Source organism: Sarcophilus harrisii, chromosome 1 (assembly GCF_902635505.1).
Source record: "Sarcophilus harrisii chromosome 1, mSarHar1.11, whole genome shotgun sequence".
Classification (NCBI taxonomy): Eukaryota; Metazoa; Chordata; class Mammalia; order Dasyuromorphia; family Dasyuridae; genus Sarcophilus; species Sarcophilus harrisii.
The window spans coordinates 258,120,526-258,148,402 of record NC_045426.1 but is presented as its reverse complement, the minus strand read 5'-3'; the positions used below and the strand labels follow the sequence as shown (position 1 = coordinate 258,148,402).

At 37.3% G+C, this 27,877-nt stretch overlaps 1 protein-coding gene across 4 annotated transcripts in view; it reads left to right on the top strand.

Moving 5' to 3' along the window:
* Positions 1 to 27,877, top strand: part of SDK1 (sidekick cell adhesion molecule 1) — a 1,196,729-nt gene that overhangs the window by 1,018,064 nt on the left and 150,788 nt on the right. For all 4 annotated transcript variants that reach the window (XM_031949904.1, XM_031949968.1, XM_031949836.1 and 1 more), the window contains 2 exons: positions 20,409 to 20,603; positions 24,464 to 24,665. In XM_031949904.1, the coding sequence (XP_031805764.1) occupies positions 20,409 to 20,603; positions 24,464 to 24,665 (397 nt within the window). The remainder of the gene's footprint in view (positions 1 to 20,408; positions 20,604 to 24,463; positions 24,666 to 27,877) is intronic.

Genomic DNA, 27,877 nt, shown 5'->3' with positions numbered 1-27,877 from the left:
TGTTCCATGTTAACAATCCACTTGGTAATTATTTGTTGCTTTGATTTGGTTGGTCCATCCAGTTGAACTGAAACAGAGAACCTGTAAATGGAATTATTGCAAGGTAACAGCCAAGGTGCAAAAGACTTTGAATACCAGAAAATGACTTTGGGAATATCAAATTCAGTAGAATTCTGAACCAAACGTACCTGGCAGGACACAATGTATAAATATCAGGGACTTCCCTTGAACACCATAAAGGCCTGCATACACAAAAAAGTAATAGAGAACATGAGAAGCAAAAAGGAGAGTAGTATTTAAAGGTCTTCAGCATTCTAGTTTGTCCTTACAGACCATGACAAAACAGGCAAAAAATAAATTAGCACTATAGCTATCTTCCCCACAGAAGACAGCACACATTTGAATTACTTTTATAGTAATGGCATTTAGTCATAATTGTAATAAACATTTCCTAGGTATTGTAGCCAGCATACTAAATTGGAAATTGCTGGTAGAAATATGTAAAAACAATTTCAAAAGGTGCAAGACAGCCCTACATGGAGAAAAGAAAACATCTTTTTTCAAGACTAAGTTTAGTTCCAGAGATCTTCAATCAATGTTTCTGCTCTTATAGCTTGGCCTTCCAAGTCTACAAGCACCTTGGCAGCTAGTGTTTTTGTAATCTATATCAAAACATGCTCTCGCATTTCAAAAAGAGATTAACAGCATGAAACATACCAGCAAGAGCCTACAGAGAGAACCACTTGCTTATTTGTTTAAATATTTTACTATGGAGAGCTTTTAGCATTTAGAGCCTTCCTTTGGGGAATGCAGTAGTAACCACTGGAATACGGCTGTCTCTTTCCCACACTCACCAACCCACTACACATGCTTAACTGCTATTAAACGAAAGTGATGTTATTACAGGGCGTCTGTGTTCTTCCAGGCTCCTGAGTGTATTCCCTGACTAGGCAAGCCGGGCTCTGCACCCTTCCATTCCCTAGTTAGCATTTCTCCTGGCCTCCATATGTCTAACATTTACCTGGAGCTTATTACAAAAGTGTGCGCCAGAACTCCTCTGAGATGAAGAACTAAATTGAATGTAATCCATGTTTGCAAATTCATATTTTGATCCAATGTTGCCTTTGTATGCTCCCAGCTTTCAACTGGATAAGCTATAAAATCAACACACAGCCACTGTGCTAGGCCGGCTTGAGTCTCCTAATATCATTCAGCTTTTTGGAGGTTCAATTAACAATTGTCTATGTTTGGGGGGCACCACAGCCTGGCCAAGGCAGCGCCAGTGGCTCCGTCTGCTGCCCAGGTCGGCAGCTGCGTTAGTATGCATGGTGGAAGGCAGTCTTCCGGTTCCTTTGCTATGGGCAGCGGAATGGTAGTGTTAGGATGACCTAACATTTAACAGGCAGCTCCAACTGCCGCCTTTTGTTTATTCAGAAAGCACAAGACGTATGAAATTGCTTGCAGCCGTGCAAAACATATTTTGGAAAATGCTAATGCTAGGATAAATACAACTTTTACAAAATGAACTTCACTCTGCTGGAATGACTACTGATACATTGTTGCAATGTCTGTCTGTAGTCAACTGTGGGTGGATCAGAAAGAACAAAAGATGCTAGAAATACCCCCCAAAACTCCTTTCTGGTTGCTCATTCAGACTCCTAATAGAAAATCTTTTATCAATAAATTATTCTTACTAACCATTGTCTCCTGAACCAGCATCAGATTTCTACCCTTCAGGGGAAAAAAACATTGCTCATTGTCCTAAATCCTAGTTTGCTTCTTTCTTTGTTCCTGGTTTTCTTTGATTCTTTTTATTTCCTCAACCTCTAAGCTGTTTTCAGAAATCTGCAGAGCCTTCCTTTGCGTCATATTTTTCATACTTTGTGTCTCCATCCTTACTATTTGGCTTTTTTCTCATTTGTTCATCCTGGTGCATTTATTATCATAAGTCACCCATAACCTAAAAAATGTGCAGGTTTTTTTCCCTCCATGTTTTACTCATGCTATTGATTTGGCTCATTCATCTTCAGCTAACCCATACTGCATTTTCCCTCACCTTGTCTGACTGAAATTGAATGTACTGATATTTCTGATTTCACTTTAACCATAATTACATAACTAGGTCTTTTTCAAGAATACACACACACACACACACACACACACACACACACATCCCTAAACACCATTTCTAGCCATTACTCACAGCAGTGGTAAGAACCACTTTTGGACTGCATCATCTTTTACCTATTCATATAAGGAAAAAGGCTTTTCTATACCTTTCATCGATTATTGGGCTTTCCTTTGGGAATATCAATGCAATTTTGAGGTATTAATTCTCCTGGTCTATAACATTAGAGTTCAGTGGGAGCCAGATAGTATTCTCATTTTAGGACTGAGGAAAGGGAGAGCCTCAAAGTCTCTAAGTCCTGGTCCTGGTTTAGATGACAAATTATTCATTCAACAAATATTTACTAAATTCATGTTCTTTATGAGATACTTTATCAGATATTGTTGTGACTCAAAGATATATCAAATGTAGATTTCATAGGGAGTTATAAAATCATGAAACAAGGAGAGTTTGATAATAATAACTAATAGCAATAATTATATATAAATGATATTATAATTATATATATATATTTATATAATTATATTTAAATAATAGCAAAATTAGCAATAATTTTAAACACTATTTCTTGCTTGAGCCTCATATCAGTCCAATGAGGCAGGTAACTAAGAATATTATTATCCCCATTTGCAGATGAGGAATTTGAGTATGAGGAAATATAGGCAGCATGCCTAAATTTACATAGCCAGTATGTGTCAGAGGTGGGCTTTAAACCCTAGTCTTCCTGAATTCAAATGACATAGGTTTCCCTTCTTTGGAAGTCTTTAAGAAGGAGATGGAAAGTGGGATGGTTAATGTCTTGTTGGTTTTATTTTATTTAGGCACCAATTGGACTAAGTGATCTCTGAAGTCCTTTCCAGCCTCTAATTCTTGATTCTGAATGACCAGAGTTATGAATTATGATTAAACAATAATATGAAAGGATGAGCCAGAAAGGGAGTAGAATATAGCAAGAAGATTGAGGTCTTTATTGAGAAGTCTACATAGGAAACTTGGATGAGAAATGATAAGGAATGAATAGCTGAGTGTCAGAAAGAAGATACAAGAGATCCTCTGTGCAAAACTCAGTTGGACTTGGAAACTAATTTGATCTGTTGGATGAGGAAACAATAGAAGTCAACAGTGACTCCAAGCTTTTAAGCTGAAGGAATTGACAAACTGGTGGAGTCATGGATAGAAATCAGGAAGTTGAGGGAAGAAGCTGGTTTGCAGAAGAATATGGGATCATAAGGTATAGAGTCTAATGCCGGAAAAACTGAGCAAGACAGAGATTAAAAAGTATTTAATAATTTATTAAATGGGAGAGTTTACTGGGATCAAATGGATCCATGGTTTGGTCCCAGGGCTCAATGAGACTATTGTCTCAAAGAATTCAGCAAATAATGAGAGTTCTCAATGACATATATACACATGGCTCAGACTCAGGGAGTAGACTGAGGCAGGGGATGGATTCAGGGGGCTGAGAGTGGGAACTGGACTCTGACAGGGTGGGGTGAGCCTCCAGAGAGGAGATGACATAATCTGACGGAACTTGATAAGACGGTATCTGACATTCCCATAGCTTGGGATGGGAAGAGGCATTCTGATATTCTAAAACATAAGATCTTTTATCCTTATCAAGTATTCTGATAAAGAGGGAGGGGAGATTTTGCAGAACTGAGAAGCAGGGAAACTGAGGCAGGACTGACAGGATAATTAGGGAAACTGAGTCAGGACAATAAAAGAAAACTGTGGCATAACAAGAGTTGGTCCAATGTCTTATATTTAGGTCACTTTGATAAAATATTTTTTAATTACTCACTGGGTGTAAGATATTATGCTTCATTCCATAGATAAAAAAACAAAAATGAACTAAATCTTCCCTCAGGGAACTTAGTCTATTCTGTATTTTTCAGATGGATAGACTGAGGGGCAGAGAAATAACTCTGGACACAATTTTCCTTCTATCCCCAAACATCATGAGCTCTCATACATCCTGTAACACAATCTGTCTTCTCTTCCTTTACTCATATCTCTGAAGAAGCGGCCTTTCTCCTTACCAAGACCAAAGCAACTATTTGGTCTCTTGATGTACTTACTCTCCCCATATCTTCTAAGATTTTGCATTATAGATCATCTCTCTCTCTCTCTCTCTCTCTCTCTCTCTCTCTCTCTCTCTCTCTCTCTCTGTGTGTGTGTGTGTGTGTGTGTGTGTGTTTATACCTGCCTGACTGTCTCATTTCTTTTTCAACTTTATTTTCTTTCTAAATCTTTTTCTAGTCTTCCCTTTCCTTTAAAAAACAAACAACAACAAAATCCCTTTAACTTAACCTTTCTCTTTTTGTTCACTTCTCAATCATATCTTAAGTGCACTGGATCAGTTTGTCCTTTCCTTCTCCAGCTCATTTTATAGATGAGGAAACTGAGGCAAACAGGGTTAAGTGGCTTGTCCAGAATCACATAGTCAGTGTTTGAGGTTGAATTTGAACTCAGGTTTTCCTGATTCCAGACCTGTCACTCCATCCACTGTGTTGTAACTGTAACTTGATCTTATAGTATAGTTAAGCTATCACTATATATCTTACATATATATATATATATATATATATATATATATATTCTCTATTGTGGCCAATTCTGCTGTCTACTTCTCCCTTCCTAAAAAGAAATAATAATAATATTTCATAATGCTCTTGCAGTGCTTCTGTTATCTCATCACCCTGAATAGTTCCTCCAACAGTTTAGATCATAATTCACCCATCTCCTCCTGTGCAACTCTTAATCAATGCTTTCCACAAATCATCTAAAAGGAGCCCATCTGCCATCCCAGAAGGCCTTCCTCCATATTTCTTAACACTGTGTAGTCAGCACCTGGGCTGTCATTCTTTACTCTCACAAGACCTGACCCACTTACTTTTCTGATCATTCATTTCTCTGATGACATCATTTACAGTCATTCTCCTGCAGTCTAGTTATACCTGCTGTGCATTTCTTCATCTTCCTTTGTATATGTGTGACTTTCATTCTTCAGAAGTTCTAGTATTCTAAGACTTTTAACCATTATAGTACCACCAGAAGAATGTGAGCATAAAAAAAAGATAGACCTTTGTCGCAGGTAGAAACTTGGGCTTATTAAAAGTTCTGCACAGTTTCCCTAATGTAATCTAGCCCACTATCTTCCTCCTTCACAGCCCAGTTCATTATTAATAACAGCTGACATTTACATAGCACTTTAAAGTCTGAAAACTACTTTACTTGCATTATCTTATTTGATTTTCACATTAAAAAAAAAAAAAGAGCCCTGTGAGAGTCACTCTCTGGGTATTACTATCCCCATTTTGCAGGTGATGAAACTGAGGCTGGGAGTAGTGTTGATTGTTAAGTGATTTATCCAGGATCATTCAGCTAGAAAGTCGGGAAGATTTGAATGTAGTGTGTACTCTCTCTCACTCTCTCTCTTCCCCTTCACTCCCCCCCTCCCCCACTCTGTCCTCTTCCTCCTCTTTCTCCTCACTACAAGTCTAGGACTCTTTCCATGATCCCCACTGGCCTTGCTATCTGTTTTCAGAACCTACTACTTTATTGAAACTGCTCTATCAACAATACTCAGCGATCTTTTAAGAGCTGAATCTAATGGCCTTTTCATCCTCATTTTCTGAAACTTTTGATCCCACATCTCTGCTGGACTGCCCAAGAGCAGACCCATTCACATCCCCAATATTTGTGCAGAAATAACCTGCCTCCTCAAGGCCATAGAGCCTGAAAATAATTTGGAATATAAGCTTATCAACTTTCAGGAGCCACAATGAATTAAAGTAGCATCACCTTGATCTTTCTTCTCCTTTCTACAATCCTGCCCTAATAAAACCAGGCCTCCAGATCTAGGTTGGTCATGGTCTGGTTTCTAAATTGCCAGAATTTTAGAGCTAGAAAGGACTTCAGTGACTATTTGGTCCTACCAATACAGGGAGAGAAGGGGGAAGGGGGAAAATCCCTACTTCAGCATTCCCAAACAGTGAGATAGCTTCTGCTGGAGGACCTGAAATGAAGGCAAACTTGCTCCATTTTTTTAATAACACTAATTGAAGAGAACCAGTTTTTCCTTATATTGAATCTAACTTTGCCTTTTTGCAATATCCACCTATTTCACTAACTTTGCCTCTCTTCAATGTGTACCTATTTCCAGCTTTTGGACGAAAACGATATGTGAGACTATTCAAAGTTCACTTTGTTTCTTTATCCCTAAGGTAGGTCTTCATTTAGTCATTGAAGCTAGTACTTAATATCACCACTTAGAATATATTGCCTCACATACTAAACTCAGAAATCCCCAGAAGGCCTCTTCTATTCCTTTTTTTTCCCCTTATGTCTTTTAAAATTCTTTTTATGGTTTTTTTTTTTTCATGTTTTTTCTAATTCTTTTTAAGTCGGCTAGGTGGCCTAGTGGATAGGGCAATGGACCTGCAGTTCCAATTCCATTCTTAGACACTTAACACCTGTAAGTCATTTAATTCTTATCTGCCTCATTTTCATTATTTATGAAATTGGGATAATTGTAATACCTATCTCCCAGGATTATTGTGAGGTTAAAATAAGATCTTTGTAATGCATTTTGTAAACATTACCATATCATATAAATGTGAACTATTCGAATTATTTGGGGGAAGATTTTTTTAACATCCCAAATAACTCCTACACCCAGTGATATTGCCCTTTCTACATATCTTCTCTTTTGACAGACACTGTAGTTACATCCCCACCTCCAAGGTCAGATGATTTCTACTAGCCAAGCTGGCTTCTTCGAGATGATGCATGTCCTACAAATTATTTTCATATCTGATTTAGTAGTGTCTATTTAGGCTTGCTTTCTTACAGCACTGACCTTATACCCCATCACTTAATCTACTTCCTCATCCAGTGATTGTTCTTTAAAACATCATGACCAAAGTTATTTCTAAATGGGTAACAAATTACTTTGATCCCTTTTAAACCAAAATGATCTTTCCATACTCAATTACTGCACACTGAATTTCTGCCATATCTGAGTTATGTCTATATTATTCCTGGATGGGCATTATAAATTCCATAATTTTTAAAATAAATTATTTTGCTTTTTTTAAAGTCAGTTCAAACATTTTACTCTACGGAATTTCTCTACCTTGTTTTCCAAATGATTAACCCTTTTTTTTTTGTTTTGTTTTTGTTTTTCATCAAAACCTCTTCTATTTTTTTAAAAGGAAAAAGTAAAAAAATAACATTTAATTATTGAACACTACATAGTCAGCATCTAGCTAAGTGTTGTGTTGGGAATTAAAAAATAAAAAGATCATACTAAAGAACATACAAAATGATAAAACCTTAATTCTTGCCCTCAAGGAACTCACAAGAATTAAATTCAACAAACAAATAAAAATTATAAGACTACATTTGTTCAAGTGCCAGCTATATGTGTAGAACAAACACTAAGGTCTCTAATAGTTCAGAAAATAGGAGAACTCAGTATTAGCTGGAGTACTCAAGGAAGGTTTCAGAGAGAAGATGGATGCCAGGTGAACTGAAACTCAAAAGGATGGGTAGAATTTGTATAATCAGAAAAGGAAGAGGGAGAGCATTTAAGGATGCTGTGATTCTATTTAAAACCAACCTTACAGTAATACAGTAAGTTATACTTACTTATTGGTAGTAAAAGCCAAGATTGGATAGTTAGATTTAATACAGGTATTTGAGCACTTTTTGTGCCAGAATGAAAAGTATGGATTGAATCAGATAGGGAGCCATTATAAATTTTTAAGGGCAGCGAGGTATTAGTGGATAGAGTGCTAAGCCTCAAATCAGGAGGGCCTGAATTCAAATCCAGAGTTATAAGCTTACTAGTTGAAGTGACCTTTGGCAGGTCATTTCACAATGATTGTCTCAGTTTTCTCATCTATAAAATGAGCTGGGGAAGGAAAAGGCAAAGCACACCTGTATATCTGCCAAGAAAATCCCACACAGGATCATAAAGAGTTAGACATGATTGATATGATAGAACAATATAGATTCTTAAATAGGGGAATGACATGATGAAAGTGACATTTCAGAAAGAGTAACTAAAAAATCATATAAAGGGTGAATTTCACTCAGTTCCCATAGCTCATGTTTTATAGTACTTTAACATTTCTAAAGCAATTTCTTCCCAATAACCTGATACAGAAAGATAGTGCAAGTATTATAATTCTCACTTCATGAATGAGGGACCTGAAGCTTGGAAGAGAATTTTGCAGCAATCCGGGTGTGAAGTGATAAAAATCTGGAAGAGAGTGAGTAATAGGAGGGAAGGAAAGAATACAAAAAATGTTTTGAAGTAGGAATAAACAGAACTTAGTCGTGGATTGGATAGAAAGTATAGAGGAGAAGAGGTCAAAAATAAGCAAGGTTTTAATCTGGGATAAGCCTGGGAAAATGTATCATTGATTTTTAGTTTGAAAGGATTCTGGAAGCCATCAGGTCAAACTCCTCAGTTTACAGATGAGGAAACCGAGGCACAGAAAGGATCATGATTTGCATAGTATTATACATCTAATTTATGGCACAGGATTTGAACTCAAGTTTTCCTAACCACATCCAACACTATCTACTACTTCATGCTAACTAATAGTCATGGAGACATTGGCAAAACAGCAAGTAGGGCTGAAGAAAGGCAAGCTGAGAATACAAATTATGTTCACATCAAATCATTGAATAATTATCAAAAAGATGATTTTACTATATATGAGTTAAAAATATAAAAACCCCCTCTGTATCAATGTTAATGGAAGGATTTTTAAAGGTTGGATTTTTGTCAGTTTATGAGGTAGAAACATCTATCCAACCTGTCTCAAAGAATCCAGCCTCAAATGTGAGATTCCAATGATTTTTATATGTGGCTCTAAAATCAGGCGAGACAAAGGCAAGGGGTGGAGTCTGAACTCTGGTGAGTACAGGAATTTCTAAAAATGAACCATCAATCCAGTTCTGACAGGGTGAAGGAGTGATAAACTGGGAGTGAAGGGGATAGTCACTAGAGACAGAAAGTTTGGAATTTAGAGGATGACAATTAGGTATCTGAGATAGGACATCTGGAGTCTTATCTTTTGTAATGCCAGAGTGTCCAGATCTCTACAGCCCTAATTATCTCAGCCCTAATGAACAGGAAAGGGGGGTTGCAACTAGAGGGATTGAGGCAGAACAATTTAGGGAAACTGAGGCAGGACAGCTTAGGGAAACTGAGGCAGGACAATAAAAAACTGTGGTACAACACCCCCAACCTCCTTACTAGATATGGCTACCATTAGACACATGCCATTTTGTTATTCCCAAATATAAAAGTTCTTTATACAGTAGAATGCACATAAGAAATGGAAACAGAATGATTCAAATACTAATTCAATTACTTACTAAGGCTTTGGGGGCCCTGGGAAGTTACTTAAACTTCTGTACCAGAGCCATCTTTGTAAAATAAGGAATCCATCTCAGTCATCTCTATCTTATAACAAAATTCCATAATTCTATATTGCCTAGTGGTGGCTTTTAGAAAAATCTAATTATTAAGGAGATCCAATGAACTCTAAATCACATATTGTTTGTTTTTATGTAATAAATAGGTTATCTCAAAAGTGCTTGAAGATACTTGAAAAATCTCTTAAATATTTTGAACATTCCCCTTCAGTCTTGTGGAGAAGATATTCAAGAAGTAAATTTCAACCCATAATAGGCAAATTTGAAATTAGTAGAGTTTGAATTATTTGAATGAATTACAAATAGATGCATTCCAAACCCTTCCCTATTTTCATACTACAAGATTGCCTTAAAGTGGATTTATTTACAAACTAAGTTATTTTCATTGTTGCTCTTTTCAGAAAGGGCCATTGTCTCTTTCTCTTTAGTACTGATGATACAGATGCCTTACATCTGGCTCTGCAGATTTGCTGCCTGCAGCAATGGAGTGTTAGGACATGCTTAAATGGTATTCAAAAAAAAATGCAGTTTACTGAAATTGGGTCATAGTTCTAAGTGGTTTTTAAATATTTCATTTTAAAATGTGCTTATTGTTCATGTTTATATCTACTAATTTTATCTCTGATAAGATTTTAACTAACTTTGGCATTTATTTTTAAAGCATTTTTATATCAAAAATTAACTATGCATTAAGAACAGAAAATGGAAGAAGGTATGTTGTTTTCCTTGGCACATGGCTTGAATCACCTTTAATGGTCATTTGGAAATGTGTCATCCCCAAGTCTCCTTTCATACCTATTATTGTTTATGGTTCTATAAACATTCGGGTTATATGCTAAGTCTCCACCTTGATGCCTGTTTATCTTTAATATTTAGAGGAAGATTACTGAACTCAAAAAGACTTTACACCTCTCTCCCTCAAGCCACTTTAATATGTAATTAAAATAGCTCATAGTGCTTTTAGAATTAGAAGAAACTCTAGAGGTCATCTGATTCAATTCTCTCATTTTACAGTTGAGGAAATCAGACTCTCCCACCAAAATGATGGGCTACAGTGTCAGACTCCAAAAATATATTGGGGTTATGGGCCAGTGTGACGTTGTCTCCAAAGCATTTGTAGGCACAGACCTCCCAATCAAGGGGCAAAAATTTTATGATGCTGGTAAGGGCAGGTTTTACATAACAATCTTTAGCAAGGAAAAGGTATTTTAGCAATTTACAAGGGGGAAGACAAATTTCCCAGCAGTTACCAGGATGAAGAAACTATTAAGGGATGGCAAGTAGGAAGTTACAGGGCTAACCCTAAAAGGAGTCAGCAGGGGAGGGGGATAACACCATAAGGCTAACCTAAAAAGTTAAACTATAACAAAGAGTGCCCCATTAACTGGCAAACTAAATTCATAAATAAGTTTAGAATCTACAGTATGAAAAGATCTTTTATAGGGGAAATGTAACCTGGAGGTTTGACATTATCACTTGGCTTTTTGATTGGATATTGTAAAAGTAGAGTTTCTAAAGACCCCATCATGGGGTGGGACTGTATTCTAAACTCTTCTTGAACAAAAAGCCTAAGAACAGAATCAAAAGGATCCACTTATAATCCTATCAGTCTTCCCCCTGCTTGCCTCAGGCATTAGCTGGGCTTTTAGTTTGTTTACAGAGATTCAGGCATTTCCTGCTGATTTCTGCCCACCTGGCTACCCAGGACCTCATCAAAATGACTTGGTAATATAAGCATTAGATACCAGAAGCAGTATTTACATCCAGACTCTGTGACTATAAATCCTTCATCCTAGGAGACAAGTTACTGAGCAGTAATCACAAGATTCCTAGATATGAAATAAAACCTACTGGTGGAAAACCCTTATCTTCCAAGTCTAATAGTGATGAGGGATAGAAATGAGACAATTAGGTGGTACAGTGGATATACCACCAGGCTGGGAGTCAGGAAAATTCATCCTCCCGAGTTCGAATCTGGCCTCAGACTCTTACTAGCTGTATGACCTTGGGTAAAATTACTTAGCCCTCTTGCCTCGGTTTCCTTCTCTGTAAAAATGAGCCAAAGAAGAAAATGGCAAACTTCTCCTGTATCTCTGCTAAGAAAACCCTATGAGGATCACCCACAGAGTCAGAGACAACTGAAAAAGAAGGTTAGGAACAGGGATGGCATACCTGTGGTATCATTGCTATGGAAAACTGCCTGGTGAGAAAACTCCCTTGAGTTCATGCCCTTTTCTATAGCTTCTGATCATAGAATTACCTCAAACATCGAGAGGTTAAGGGCCTTGTATCATATCGCCAGTGTTGTGTCATAGTTGGGACCCAAACCCAAGTCTTCTAGCTTTCTACCTATCACACACACCATTCCGTCTTTCATAATGAGAAAGAGAAATATGACTTTGTGTTTTAAAATTTGCAAAGCACTTTACAAAAATTCTCAAATGTTCTAAAACTTCACAAGGAATATGTGGCCAGATGTTGAAAAGTTTATCTTTTAATTTGTTCTTATCCTGTTTCTATAAAGACTAGACTGTGCACTTATTTTGACATGACTAATTGTCTAGCCTCAATGCAGAAATTGATGTCAGCCAAGATGATTAGAAGCCTAGTAAAAATCATTGGCAATATTCCCCTGATGCTATCTATTTATATTTCTAATTTATATCGTTATGTAACATAAGAATGCTTTTTATTATAATGCTGGTGAGTTGATTTTCTCCACTTTATTTTGCCATTTCCAAAATATTTTAGAATCATAGCATCGTATATTCTGAGTGGACCTGAGGGGTTAGTTAGTCTTACTCCTTACCCAGTGGAGAAATCCCATCTGCCACATCATGACAGATGGCAGTTCACCCACTGCTTGGATATTGATATGACTCAGTCCTATATTCTAAAGCACCCCATTCCATTGCTGAATAGTTTTGATCTTTAGATATTTTTTCCTTATATTTTACTTAATTTTATTATTTCTAATTAGCAAGCATTTATTTTTTTTCTTCATCTTTCTATTATCTACCAAACTAAATAACAACAAAAGAAAAGGAAAATCCTCATCAAACAAGCAAATTTTTTATTGTCCAAAAATGTTGGTCTGATGCTTTATTTTGAATTCATTTCCTCTCAGGAGGTGAGGAGTATCCTTCATGATTGGTCTCTGGAATCATGGTTGGTCATTGTGTCAATCAGAGCTCTAAAGTATTTCATCATTGTTTTTCTCTACAATATTGTTTTCTTGTATAAATTGGTTTGTTCACTTTACTTTGCTTCAGTACATAGAGATCTTTCCAGTTTCCTAGGAAACTGACCATTTCATTATTGTTTATAGTGCAAAGTTATTCCATCACATTCATATTCCAATCCAAATAGGGTTTTTTTGGTCATCCTTATCAATCTGAGGAATACAAAGTAGAAATTAAGAATTGCTTTAATTTGCATTTCTGTAATTATTGGGAGAATTTTTTTAATATGGTTGTTGATGATTTGGATTTTTCCCTTTGAAAACTGCCTGTTTGTATCATTTGACCATTTATCTATTAAGAAATTACTCTTATTCTTATAAACTTAATCATTTTTTTTTTTTTTTTTTTGCTGAGGCAATTGGAATTAAGTGACTTGCCCAGGATCACACAGCTAGAAAGTGTTAAGTGTCTGAGGTCAGATTTGAACTCAGGTCCTCCTAACTTCAGGGCTGGTGCTCTATCCACTGTGCTACCTAGCTGCCCCCTGTTAATCAGTTCTTTATGTATCTTGAAAATGAGACTTTTATCAGAAAAAACCTGCGAATATTTTCCCACTTACTATTAGGAACAATTGTTCTTAATTTAACCGCATTGGGTTTTGTTTGTGCAAAAAATTTCATAGACTATGATACAAATTGACTATTCTTTTTTCTTATTTGGACAGGAATTCTTTCCATAACCATAGATTAAAACAAACAAACAAAAAAATTTCTTCCTTGCTCCTCTAATTTGTTTTTATATTTAAGTCACATATCCATTAGTGGAAATGTATTTTAGTCTCTGGTGTGAGATGTTGATATATGTGTAATTTCAGCTAAATGGCTTTCCAGTTTTTCCAGTAGCTTTTGTCAAATACTGGGTCCTTAGAATAGTAACTGGGGTCTACCCTCTACATTTTATAGATGAGAAACTAAGGACAAAAAAGGAAAAATGATTTGCCCAGAGTCACAAAACTAGTTTGTGCCAAAGCCAAGATTTTCACTCTTTGACTTCATCTCCAGCATTCTTTCACATGACTTTAATTTCTATATTATAGTTGGCCTTTATGGCCAATGCCTTCATTTTTTAGAGGAGAAGATGAAGTATGAGAGGAAGCAATTGATTTTCCCCCAAGTCACACAGGTAGTAAGCAGCTGAAATTGTTTTCAAACTCGGATCTCCTAATTCAAAATACAGCAAGCTTTGTCTACATCATTCTGCCCCCATGCCGTTAGACCATAAACTCCTTTATAATAAAGCCCATGATTCATCTGCCTTTGTATCTCTATTAGCTAGCACAGTATTTAACAGAAGGTTGTTGAATACCTGACACAGAGGAATCCAGCATTCTTGGGCATCACTTTGGGTCCTTAGAAAACCCTGGTTCTTTCTCATGGAACTGGAGGTTTGAGAAGAATTTCCCCCAGCTAAAAGCACTTCTCCACCGTGTCACCTCACTGAGGGATGTACATATGGAAGGTTTGGCTGAAATCTGTCTGAGTGTAATCAGTCCTTAATGCAATTTTTCTTTGGTGTAGTTTTGCCTAGGGAAGTGAAGCAAGATATGGTAGCTAACCTTTCCTTTGGTTAACAAAGATGTGGAGCTTCTTCACATGTGTACTCTCTGATGGAAGGTAAAGTTGATCCTTTGGCTAAAATCTTTTACACAATTAGAGCTTCTCCTCTCCTGTGCATGTTCTGTGGTGAAACGTAAGTGGACAGAGAATGGATGATTCTTCCGCAGCCTCCATCAGCAGTGTTGGAGTCCCTTGGATAACACTGGATTGGGCTGAAAGTCTTTCTGGAAGCAATTCTTCTCCATTCACCAAAAGCCTCCCTTATGTGAGACAGGTTTCTGTTGGTTTGAGAATTTTTTTCCCCTCCTTTTTTACAGGTGGGAGGCTTCCTAGTATGGCAGCCCTCACAAGACTTTTCTGAGGAGCAAAGGGGACATAGAGAGTTATTGGATCTTCCTTATAAACCCTTTTCCTTGCCTTCTTCTGTAGTACTTCTTCCTGGGCTCACAGGGAGGTGGTAGCTTGGGGATTTTCATCACAGGATCCTTTCTCTTGAGGATTATCATCATAGATTCTTTTCACACAGATTGGTTTGGTTCCTGTTAGAATATGCTCCTCTCCAATAAAGCAGGGCTGCCCATCCCTGGTGTATTTACCTCTGTCAATCCCCAGGGACTCAGATTGAATGTAAATAGCAATCATTTCTGCTTTGGACAGAAATCCTGAGGGTTTTCCCTCCCAAACTGACCAATTTAGATTGTTTGGGTTTTTTTTTTTTTTTTGACCAGGTGAAAAAGGGTATTCTTTTCCTCGATTCCTACCCAGCCTTAATCACTGAATGGGAGCGGCCTCAGTCAAACTGACACCCATTGTAGACCTTAGCTTAAAAAAGCTACTGACTCCCCCTGCCTCCACGACCATCTCTAGTCGTCCTGACCTATTTCTGATCATTGGATCCAGATGGCTCTGGAAGGTAAATTGAGGCAGGTGACCCTGCACAGCCCTCCCTCATTTAGATCCAGTTCACTTGTATGTCATGATGTCATCCTCCACACCCCACCCCATGTCATGGTCCTCTTCTAAAACAAAGGACAAACAACAGCAATCAAGATAATGAGATTCATTCTCAGAACAGAGATTCTAAGAGTAACTGTCCTCCCAGCTTTACCACAGTGCCTCTTTATAGAGCTCCTTCTGCCTGGGATCCACTCGTCCATGAGAAGCTACATCAATAAAGATTGTCTGCTGGGTCCAAGGGCTTGTGCCCTCCCTGGACCTCGGGTCTGGGCTGTGGCTTCTGCGCCCCAAGTCTCTAAGAAGCCATTTCTGAGGGCATTGGGAAGGATCTGGGAGCTCTCTAGGCCAGTTTCTTCAGACTCTTGGTTCCATACCTCCCATAGTAAGAACTTCCCCACCATTCTTCAACTGTTCTGTTCTCTTGGGCCCAGATATCTCTAGGTGAGGGTCAGAGACTCCAATATTGCTATTGTTCAGTTGTTTTATTCAAGTCTGACTCTTCATGACCTCATTTGGGGTTTTCTTGGCAAAAATACTGGAGTGGTTTCTTTCTCCAGCTCATTTTTAAAGATGAGGAACTGATACATGATTAAAAAGGTTAAGTGATATGCCTAGAGTCACTATTTAGTGTCAGATACCATATTCAAATTCAAGTCTTCTTGACTCCAGGCTGGGCACTTTACCCAGTGCAAACTCGCTGTCCCCCTGCTCTGATACCAGCAGCTGTATCATTGGTTTCTTAATCTGAATACTTAGTTTTAGTCACTCAGGGAGATAAAGCTAGGCCAGAATAGGACTTTGTTTTCTTCCTGTACGGAAACATTTCTGGGAGGTCTTGGGTTCAGGGGCCTCTTCACAAGGAGTCTGTTTATCCTCTTCTAATGGGAGTAATGCCTTTAGGTGCAATGGCCATCTCCAAAAACAACAACAACAACAAAAAAGGCCATTTCTTAAAACTTAATTTTCTTTTCTCCATCAGGCACAGTGATCTTCCAACATCCTTGATCTCCCAGTATTGTCAGCCTGGGAGCCTCCTAAGGTCCTGATTCCATTCTTTCTTCTTCTGAAGTATCCCATGGTATTTAGTGTTTTCTTTGCACTTTTATTTCCACAGGTTCTTCCTAGACCAGCCTCCACCTATTTACACACACACACACACACACATCTCTTCATTTAGTTCAAAGAAGTTGGAAGGGACCTTAAAAGTTATCTACTTGGACAAAAATCCCCACTACTACATCTCAAACAAAAGGTCAAAGAAAATAAATTAAAATCTTTCTTTCAATATCAAACCATTGTTTTAATTTGGTTCAAGTGAATAAAAATTTTATTAAATTTCTTCTAATCCTTCCCTCTGAAGCTATATAAATTAAGTCTGAGCACTCTTCCAAATGACATATCTTCAAATATTGGAAGACAGTTTCTATGTCCACCAAAGGATATTTTTGTTTTTGTTTTTTCCCCCTCCAGGTTAAGTTCTTTTGGTCTTCTCTCTCTTTTTAAAATTCCAACCTCTACTGAGACCATTTGGCATCTTCCCAGTCCCTACCCTTTATAATTTGTCCAGCTATGATATGATGTCTACTACCATAACATATGGGAGACACAAAGGATGATAATTATACAGAGGTCAGATCTATAGTCTATACTAGCACTAAGTCTCCTATTATTGCCAGCTGCCATTAATTCATTATAGTCTATATTATAAAAGCAAGAGGACACTGACACAAAATGGAAAGGCTCCTATTCTGAACATAATGACTGCCATCTGGAGTCCATTTAAACTCTGCTCTTCACAGGTGGTAATATGTGCTGTGCTGTTTCAAAGAATCCACGATGTCATCGATATGGGTATTCCCTTCTCTGGGGCAGGTTGTCATCCACCTTTGTTTTCCTATCCTCAGGTAGTTCTTAACTGTGCCCTTCTCTCAATCCAATATACGAGGCTTTCTTCTGCTTTTCTTACTGTACTCTCTTACTATTCTGTTACCGATGAAACAATCAGGCTGCCTCTTTGTAGCTCTCACTTTCATTATATGACTGGTGCATCTCTATTTCCAGTCCTGCATAGAACCAAGAATGAAAAGAAACCTTAGGCATTATCTACTTAACCCCTACATTTTATTTCAACAAGAGGAGCAGCATTTTCTCAATGATGGTTTTTATATCATTCCTTGTACACAATGTCATTATTGTGACAGGAAGTTTATACTAACTGTACAATTTTCTTTGTTGCCTACAATTGTGATTCTTCTGAATCATGATGTGCTATGAGCTTTAGCTATATAGTACTCTGGCAAAATATGGGTGATTAAAAGATGGCCTTTTGCTACAACCATCACTCAGTATTAATGAAGTACACATGCACTTTCCCAAATGGGAAATGCCGACCACCTTCTGTTCAGTTCTTGTCCCAGCTCATTGCTCACCTCTAGTGCCTTTTCAAAATAGAATAAATGGTGGGGCAGCTAGATGGCCCAGAGATGGGGCACCAGAGGGCCGAACACTCACTAGCAGGGTGCCTTGGGCAAGGCACTTGATCCTGATTGCTTCACACACACACACACACACACACACACACACACACACACACGGGGAACTATGTCATAATCCAGTAAACAAGCCTTCCTTGTTGTTGTGGATAGTTAGGCTGACCTTCAGTTCAGTGTTATATACCATGGATGTATAAAGTTCCAGACGGAGATCTAAAATAGTTACTATTATAATGAGATGAGTATTGTGTGGCATTTCTTTTGATGTTTGTCTTCCCATAACATGCAGCAGTCATTGTGCTTGCAAATTGTTCCCTAGTCCGACTTACTGTGGGGGAAAGCCCAAGGTCTTTACCTATCCATGCATTAACTAAACTATCAATCTCCTGAGAAGAAACCATCGAATTCTTTTCGCCAGTGGCCTCACTCTTTCGTTTCTTGGTCTTCTGGCTGATGTAAAGCCAGGGGATTAACGGAACGGTAATTGTCTAGCATGATAAGTACAGCATGGATCAATGACAGATACTGTCTGTTCTCTCTAGAAGGTTGGGCACAAAAAGAGTTTATTCTCTGATAGTTCCGAGTTCTTTTTTCTCCCACACTTCTTGCTTATAGGAAAAAGAACACAATTGTCTCCTATCACTGGCATGCACGTGCATGCAGGCGCACACACACATGAAAAAGGACTCTTTTCTTAATCTCTTAGCTTAGATATGATTGCCTCTGCTCTGTTTCTTATAATACATATCCCTAAACTCATCTAATTATCCCATTTACTTCCCTGTACACATCAATCCTTTTCTGTTAGAAGAATTTGTATAGCTTTGACTAGTCAGCAGTTGCCTTATGCAGGTTTCAAAAGAGGCTTTTTGTCTTTATTATGTCCTGTACCATTCTGGTTAATTTATGCAGCCTCTTGTACTGCAGGAATCTGGTTACTTCTCCCATTTTCATCCTGACACTGATGCTATGGTATTACATTGTAGTACATTAAATCAGAAGCGTGAGGCATCAAGCGCTACCTTGCCATTTATTGTCCAGCCACTGGTTGCCATAAGAACCATTGTCGTCTCATTTATCTCCAGTTTTTATTTTCCAGCACCAAAACTCATGGTGCTATAACCCCACCTGGCAGCTCTCTGATTGGCAACTTTTCCTATCTAATTTCTCTTTTCTCCCTCTATCACCTCCCTCTTGGCGAGCCTGAGATAGTCACCTATGACTATCTTTCTGGTCTTATAAGAAACAGAGCAAAGACAAAGTATTCAAGTCATAACTGGGATTGGGAATTCATGCTTGAACCATTGTAGAAGACTTTATAGTTCAAAGAATGAGCTAAGTGTTAGCAAAAATTAGTGAAGACAGAGTTCAGCTGGTTGGGGTTTGATTTTTTTTTTCTTCTTTACCTGTTCTCTAGAAGAACACGAAACACTGAAAAGTTTAAAATTTTATTAATTTCAGGACCACAAAGCCATGATCCATTATGGTTTTGATCAGTTTGGGAATTTAACATTTGGACCACAAGTTCTTAGCAAGCTCAAAAATAAATAAATAAATAAAAGCACTGTCACTACTATTTGTGACAAAAAAAAAAAAAAAGAAAAAAGAAAACTTGGCACTTCTTCCTCAGGGGCCATTTGTCTCACCAGTATAGGAGGTTTTGGAATGGCCTGTTTGAAGTGATCTGAGCAATAATAATGTCTGATCAGCTGACAACTCTTAATAATGAAGTCACTTTGAGAGAAGTTTAAAACCTACAAAGCCCTCACTAGATTAATAAGTTTATTCCTTGGCAAGAAGGGTGTTATTCAAAGTAGAACTCACCATTCCCTATCTCCCCCCTCATCTCCATCCCAACTCAAAGTTGCCTGAAGTATTGCAACTTGGGAGAGAAAGAAAAAGATACAGAAAGCCTTTTTTTTTTTTACATAAAGAAATAGAAATATGCTTGTGCCATCAATTACAGCTTTGGGATGCTGGATATCTGGGAAGATGAAAGGGAGTAACTATGAATAACAGATGTGAGAGTCAACTGGATATGTGCTGTGGCTAAACAAGGTGCTGTACTGTCTAAGCAGGCAAGCTACTGCATATTTTAAAAACCAGTCTAGTGACATGGTGTTCTGCTCCCCATCTTTGCAGGGGTGATGGTGTTGGTATGAAAAAGGAGATTAGTTTCTCTATACTGACTCACCCTGTCGAAAACAATTGTGTGGACTCTGCTAGTCTTTGTGGCATTCTCTCAGCGTACCAATGTACTCAGGAAAGATGAAACTGTTTTCACATCTCGTTCCTGTGAAGGATGAAGAGTGAAACAAGTTTCATGGTGGATTAATGCACAAAAGGCTCTTTCATTCATCACTGTGTGTGGAGTTTCCCTTTTAATGTACTATATATGCATGTGAGGCAGGGGGGAATAAGTGATAAAAAAATAATAAAAATGGTTTTGTTTGTCTTTCCAATAAATAAGTAATTAGGATGCACTAGGAATCTAGCATTATCCTTCACTGGAAGAATGTACAACAAAGCTAAATCTTTTCCTCTGCTCTTTTTGTCTTGGTGGCTAATGTATATCCAGGATATCAGATTGCATATCGTCTTGCTACCAGCAATCCCAACAAGTTTACCACTGTTGAAGTTGGCTCTACTGTTAGGCAGTTCACTGCTACAGATCTCACTCCGGAGTCAGCATATATCTTCAGAGCATCCGCAAAGACAAGACAGGGATGGGGGGAACCTTTAGAAGCCACAGTCATCACAACTGAAAAGAGAGGTAAGATTTACAAAATCATATTCCAAAGTCATAGACAGAATACATATGGCAGACTTGTACTGTCCATTCCTGAACTCATTCAATATTTAGCTTTCTCTATTGTTTCATATTTTAATCCTGTACTATTCTAATTGCTACCCAAGTCAGGTCTTTTCATATAGCTGCCAGTTCTCATGTAAGTTTTCATGACACATCAGCCAGCAATGGCAAAACCAAACCAATGCAATGTGGATAAGCTTCTCAACTTCACTCATATCAAAAAGCTTTATTTATAAAAAGTATTTATTTGTGTACTTCCCTTCATCCCAACTCCAAATGTCTTTCCATTGTTTCCTGCACTTCCTCAAAGTGTCAGCAGGGTCTGACCTCTGTAGGCCAAATGTCCTTGCTGTTACTCTTACTGCTATTACTCTTAAAATTAACCTTCCCTAAATAAAATAAAATCATACAAAGCTATAAGCAGTTTTTTTTATTATTTATTTCCAACTATGTTAAAATCCTGTGAATGATACTTAACTTGAGCACTCCAAAAGTGAACAGTGAGGATATTAACTCTTAACTATCCATGTTGTCTAAGTCATTTCTTTTCAGCTTTCCAAAACTGTAATAAAATTAATAATTCTTACTCTTAAGGAAAATGCACTAAACCCAATATATTTAAAAGGTGATAGGAGATGTTAAGCATTATTAGAGTCTTACAGTCACCAGATGTCAGGTTTCAGAAGGAAAAAATATTTCTAAAGCATATTTACATTTAAAAAGATGTATTTAAAAGAAGGAAACTTCCTTTTCAGATTCTGAAAATGTTCAAGTGTTAAGATTTTTTTGGTCCTCCCACCTTAAACTATATGAAAATATGAGTTATTCTTACACTATACTAATAAGTGACCCCTTCAGAACTATTTATGCAGAACTAATATTATTTTATTTACAGGTGCCTCAGTCAGATAGAGAGGTGGCTTCAGAGTCCCTAAGACCTGGGTTCAAGTACTGATGCTGACACATTGGTTCAGCAATCCTAGGGAGAAGCACTTAAATTCTCAGTGATGCCCTGACCAAGTCTCTAAAGTTAGAAATTGCAGAAGAGATGCTAACCTGTATTGGTTGAAAGAATTTCTTATCTGGGTTATACCCCTCTACTAATGAAATCTCAGATCATCAATTCCTTTTCTTGATATTAATTTATGCTAGACCCAGTGAAATAATTGTTATTTATTTTGCTTTGTTTAGGTTTTTTTTTTTTTTTTTTTTTAACCAAATTCATCATACTGATCTTTAAGGTTCTCTATAATCCAGCTGTATTTTCTTTTTTTTTCTCCAACTACTTCTCTAATTTTCTTCTGCCATGTCAGTCTTCTGATTATCCCCAGAACACACCTTACTCATCTCTTAATCTATGCCCATATTCATTCCTTGCTATTTGTATGTCTTCCTCTTTATTTATCCAAATCCTACCCATCTTCTCTAGAATGCCTTTCAGGAAATTCTAGCCTATCCTAATAGCTCTTCTTCTCCCCAGACCTCTCATTTTATTCTTTTTTAATATTTTTCTCTGAGTTTTTTTTGTACTTCAAGGTTTCTTAAGGGCAGGGTTGTATCATAAGCCTCTTTTGTTTCCACTATAATCAGAAACACAATGGTGAGCACAGAGCAAAAAAGCTCAATAAATATTTGAAATGAAGGGTCAACATGCTGACAAATTTACTATCCTCTATGAGACAATAATAAAAAATATGAATTATCTAGAATTCGTCATCTTCCTAAAAGCCAAAAAATTTTGAACCTTGAAGTAGAAAGAATTACAAGGAAAAGGCTATTCACACTACATATTTGTGTATATTATATTACAAACCCAAGGACATAAATTGTTCCATAATTACCTTCCAAGTTATCTCTATAATATATCACATGATTTTTCAAGGACAATTTTTCATTGGCCCATTAACTGGATCTACTTTAACATCCTCTGTTTCTATTTTTAAAAGTTATTTGTATATTATCACTGATTACACATTAGCCACAGAACATAATTCCTTTGTAGACATTGCACTAACAGTATTGCTTTTTGGTTATTTGAACATTTGGGGACAGGTTAAGTGTGAAAATCTTTTTCTAACACCATATTTTCTTTGGAATTTATCTATAGCCGCATTTCTCTTATAAGCAAGTACCCAAAAGGTTTGGAACTAAGCTCTCTATTGGCTTGAAACTAAATGCCACTTCCAGGGGTTTAAAACTCGTCATCTCCCTGAGAGCTGGTATATACCAAGCATTATAAGTGCTTAGCATTTTTTTATAGTAATCTATTAGGGAAGAAAAAAATTATACCCATATCAAGAGCTTGAGATTGGAGTTTTGCCAAAGGGTTAAAGTCAAACTTAAGTGCATTAAAACGAATCATATTTGAGTGTTAGGTATTAACATTAAGACCCTTTTGATGTACCCTAATCCACAAACACCTGCCTGATGCTGATAGAACAGAGCGGTGGCTTATACAGCTATAGCTGCCCCACTCCTTTACCCCATAGCCACTGGTGATGTTAAGGAAACTTCTGGCTCCCTCATATAGTTCTTTCAGCCTTCGTGGTTCAGCCAGAGAAAATCTGAAAGAAGTAGCAAGCCAAATATGCTTTTTGAGAAAGAGGGAAAGGAGAGAATGAAATGCTATTAATACAGACAGAGCTTCAGAGAAATCAGGTTGTGTGGGTTTGTGCTTATGGAAACAAGTGCTGATTAAGTTGAATCGAATAGCTTCTCACAGACAAGTCACTGTGGTGTCGACAATCAATTGCTGCTTTATTACATGCCACCCATTTTAATCAGAATCAATAATCTTCATGATAAACAATTAAACAATTATTCCTCACTCTATTGAGTTTCTCTATTGAAATCGATGGGGTGAGGAGACATGGTGACAGGAGAACAGATCTATATTCAGATACCATGTCCTGGCATCTACAGCACCTGCATGCCCATTCTCCATTGCCAAAGAGATGGCATAATATGCTATTATCCTGAAGAATTCCACACAATTGGAACCTGTTGTCTTAACTCTTTCAGTCAAGGAATTTGAATCAAAGATAATGTTATGTTATGCATAAACTATAGTCAGACATCTAAGAAGGAAGGAAGGAAAGAAGGAAGGAAGGAAGGAAGGAAGGAAGGAAGGAAGGAAGGAAGGAAGGAAAAAGGATAAAAGAGAAAAAGAAAAGGAAGGAAAATGAAAGAAAGACAAGGAAGGAAAGAAAAAAGGAAGGCAGGAAAAGAAAGAAGGAAGGAAGGAAAAGAAAGAAAAAAGGAAGGAAAAAAGAAAGAAAGAAAGGAAAAGAGAAAGGAAGGCAGGCAGAAAGGAGGAAGGGAAGAAGGGAGAGAAAGGGGGGACAAAAGAGGAGGAAAAAAGAAAAAGAGTTAAAAAAAACTAAAAGAGGATTAGAAGTACAGACTGGCTTCCTACAGTCTCAGTTGTCACTCAAAGCCACTTGTCTTTGATGTCCTGGGTACTACTGGGTACATCTTTTATTGATTGATTCTTTTCTGTTTTTCACCAGTTACTAGCCTGTCTCTGCTGAGAATGGAGTGTTCTAGGAGGAAGCAGCCAGTTTTTAATCAAAGTATTTCAGCATTAGAGCATCAGAGACTCATTCTAGAGTCAGTTATAAAAATGTAGGCATCTGTGTTTCATATGAAAGTAGCAAGTATTTTTAGTGGCTCTCCTTTACATCTATATGGTCAAAATGACTTATATTGGACAATGCAGAATAAGATAGTTGTTATCTGTAGAACAGGTCAGTTTCAAGTGGGAAGGTTTCAGGATTAAGGATTTCTGGATTTGCGTCTGTCATTCTTTGGTTTCATTTCAGATCGTCCAGCACCACCCAGACATCTTCTGATTCCCCAGTCAGAAGTGACCTCTAGGAGCCTACAGCTTCAGTGGGTCCCCGGCAGTGATGGGTCGTCCCCAATACGGTATTTCACAGTGCAGATCCGGGAGCTACCGGGAGGAGAGTGGCAAACGTACTCTTCATCCATCAGCCACGAAGCTACGGCTTATGTTATTGAAAGGTAACACAAAGCATCCTAGGAATCATATTGGGCATGTTGGTAACTACCTTCCAAGGGCAATTCTTAAGAATGTGAAATGGATCTGATTTAGGTTAAGCAATTTATTTGATTGATGTTAATCAATGGCACCAGGGTGCAGTGCAAAAATTATTGATTCTGGAGTTGGAGGATCTGAATTCAGATCCTGCCTCCATCACTCTATGTAATCTTGGGCAGATCACTTCACCTCCATGGGCTCAATTTATTCTTTAAAATGAGAATTTGGAACTATATGGCCTCTGAAATCCTCTTTCAATTCAAGAGCTACGATCCTATGGTTCTGCCCCCAAGTTCAGTGGCATCGAAGTAGGTGATAGGAGTCAGAGAGAATATGATCCTGGTGTAGAAAGGCTTGTGAAAATCATTGACATTTGGCTTTTGTATAACACTTCCCTGTTTTCCATGTATTTCTTGGCATTTTTGGTTTTGTTCTTATTGACTCTGCCTTTAGAGTAAATAAGATTCCAAATAATCAGGATAACATTTATTTTTCAGGCATAGTATTGGATATAACTCATGAAAACAATTCACAGTACTACTAGTTCTCCTCCTCCTTCTATTCCTCCTCCTTTTCCTTCTCCTATTCCTCCTCCTTCTTTTCCTCCTCCTTCTTCTCATTCTCCTCCTTCCTTCTTCTTCCTCCTCCTCCTTCTTTCTTTTATCTTCTCTTTCTCTTCCTCTTCCTCCTCTTCCTATGATTTCATTAGCATACAGAACTCCATCTAACAATACAGAAGGCTTGTAAATTGTTGTCTTAGGGAGTTATACCTGGTGCAATAAAAGATTAAATTACTTGCCTAAGATTATATATGAATAGTATGTGTTAGAGGGATGCAAAACAGGTTTCTCATAATCTAAGCCTGATTCCCTATTCACTACTCAATTCTGCTGTCCTCTGACTCTCTGAAATTAAGTTTCTTCTTCTGTTTATTCATTACCTTTCTACACTTGGTGGGAAATGGAATAAGAGGAGGAAAAAAAAAGGAAGAGGAAGAGTACATGAAGAAGAAAAAATTTATAGAGAAGTCCTCTTCTGATATCTCATTATAGTATAGAAATAACCCTGTATTCTTGAAGATTACATTACTGCAGTACAAGTTATCAACCTGGCAAGGCTTTGAGGTAACAGGTCCAGAGCCAGACAACTTTCTGAGCCTATCTCTGTTCAGAGTAGGTTATCACCAGAAAGTCAAGCAGCAGAGCACAAATCTTATTCCACAGCAAACCATGAATTCATGCAAAATGTTTCTGTTGTGCTTCATAATTTCCATGGCAAGTCCCCAAATGTTTTCTCCTTTAAGTCTAATAACAATTCAGTGGGACAATAAAGACAGAAATCATGGTCCACATTCCACAAGATTAGGAAACTAAAAATGGCCCACTCCTTTGCCATATAGGATTGCCTCTAATGGTTTTTCTACTTTAAAAAGTGTGAGATTTTCTAAGCCTATTACCCAAAGTTCAATTCATTGAAAGCATCTTTTTTCCTGCTCTTGTGGCTAGAGTGTGGTGTAAGAAAACAAGCATTGCATTTAAATTTAAAAGACCAAGACAGTATGAAAAGGTTTTGATTCAAGCTCTAAATTGCTATGTGACCTGAGACAAGCTTCTCCATTTCTCTGAGCTTGACTCTTCCATAAAAATCAGAAGTCTGACTAGATTATCCCTAAAGCTTCTTCCAAGATTAACACTATGGTTCTCTAATTTGCCTAAGGTTTCTCAAGGAATTTCTGGAAGTGGAAAAAAAAAGAATCAAACCAAAACAGCTGAACTTTTTCTTTACACATTTCTACTCATGCTTTGAACAACCCAGCCTAGAGTCTAGAACTTCTGACTCTCTTCAAGTTAGGTTATGCTGGGAGCTGTAGTAATTTCAGCTGAAATCACTCAACATTTACAGCAAGGAATTTGCCTGACTCCATCCCAGTGAAGTGGATTTATCTCCAAAGGGCTCTACTGTTTTCATAGCATGACACTCAGAAGTGTCACAACCTTTTTTTATAAACAGCTACCTCATTACCCAAACTTAAATCATATGATTGTTTTGGATTGGAGACATTGGGAACCTAATTCAATTAGCTATGTGCAAAGAGATATAAATAATCTTACCCTTTTGTATAACTGTCTGAAAAAAGTCCCAAATGTGGGGCCTGTAGTCAAGCCCTCTGAAATCAAACAGACTAATTGTGTGCTTTGGACTTCATGTTGAAAACCGAAAGGTCCATGTTTCAAGACAGACAGTTTAATTTGGTGGAAGAGAGACTGTTGTCAATTTCCTAATGGGTTAGAACTAGGACAAATGCTTACTCTACCTGTCAATAAAAAACATTTAACTGTCAGAACCTGGGAAAAGCAATATTTTGAACCAGCTATAATGTAATCTCCCTTAATGTTTAATAATCCCTGCCTTTTAGTTTTATTTGTATAGGCTACCTGAGTTGCATGAAGTATATGGACCAAAAAAAAAAAAAAATCACAGATTTAACCATTGAAAAGGATATAGTACAGATTTAACTTTTGAAATATATATCATTTAAATTAAAAAGTTAGTTCCCTTAGATATTATTGGGGTTTTTTTGTTGTTGTTATTAATGGGCACATATTATGTCAACTAAATTTTGTGATTATTATAAATAATGATTTATTTAATTTATTATTATAATACTTAATGTTTATATATACATATTAAATCACTACATATTTACATACACAGCAATAGTATATAAAATATGTTTTTTGCCTTCAAAGCGCTTACAATCTAATTTAGGATTTGTTGCTTTTGTGTCCTGAACCTCTTTGATAATCTGGTGAAGCCACTGAATCTGAATCTTTTAAAATGCATAAAATAAAAAATATAGAGATGACAAAAGAATATAGTTTAGCTATTAGAGATCCAGAAGTTGTGGGTATCATGATGTGCAAGTGAATTGAATTTAAGTGAGAGACTGGCTGTGCAAAGTCACTAATCTCACTTTCTCCTCCATAGGCATCGGGTCCAGGGGCAAAATATAGGTCAGAATGACTGGAGATGACTCAAACTTTCATCATATCATTCCTCTGCACTAACCCAACCTCCTCAATGAAATAGTTATCTCCCAATTACTTCCTCCAGAAAACTTCCCCTTTCTCCACCATTGGGGTTGGGTGTCGAAGTTAGTATATTCAAGGAGAGA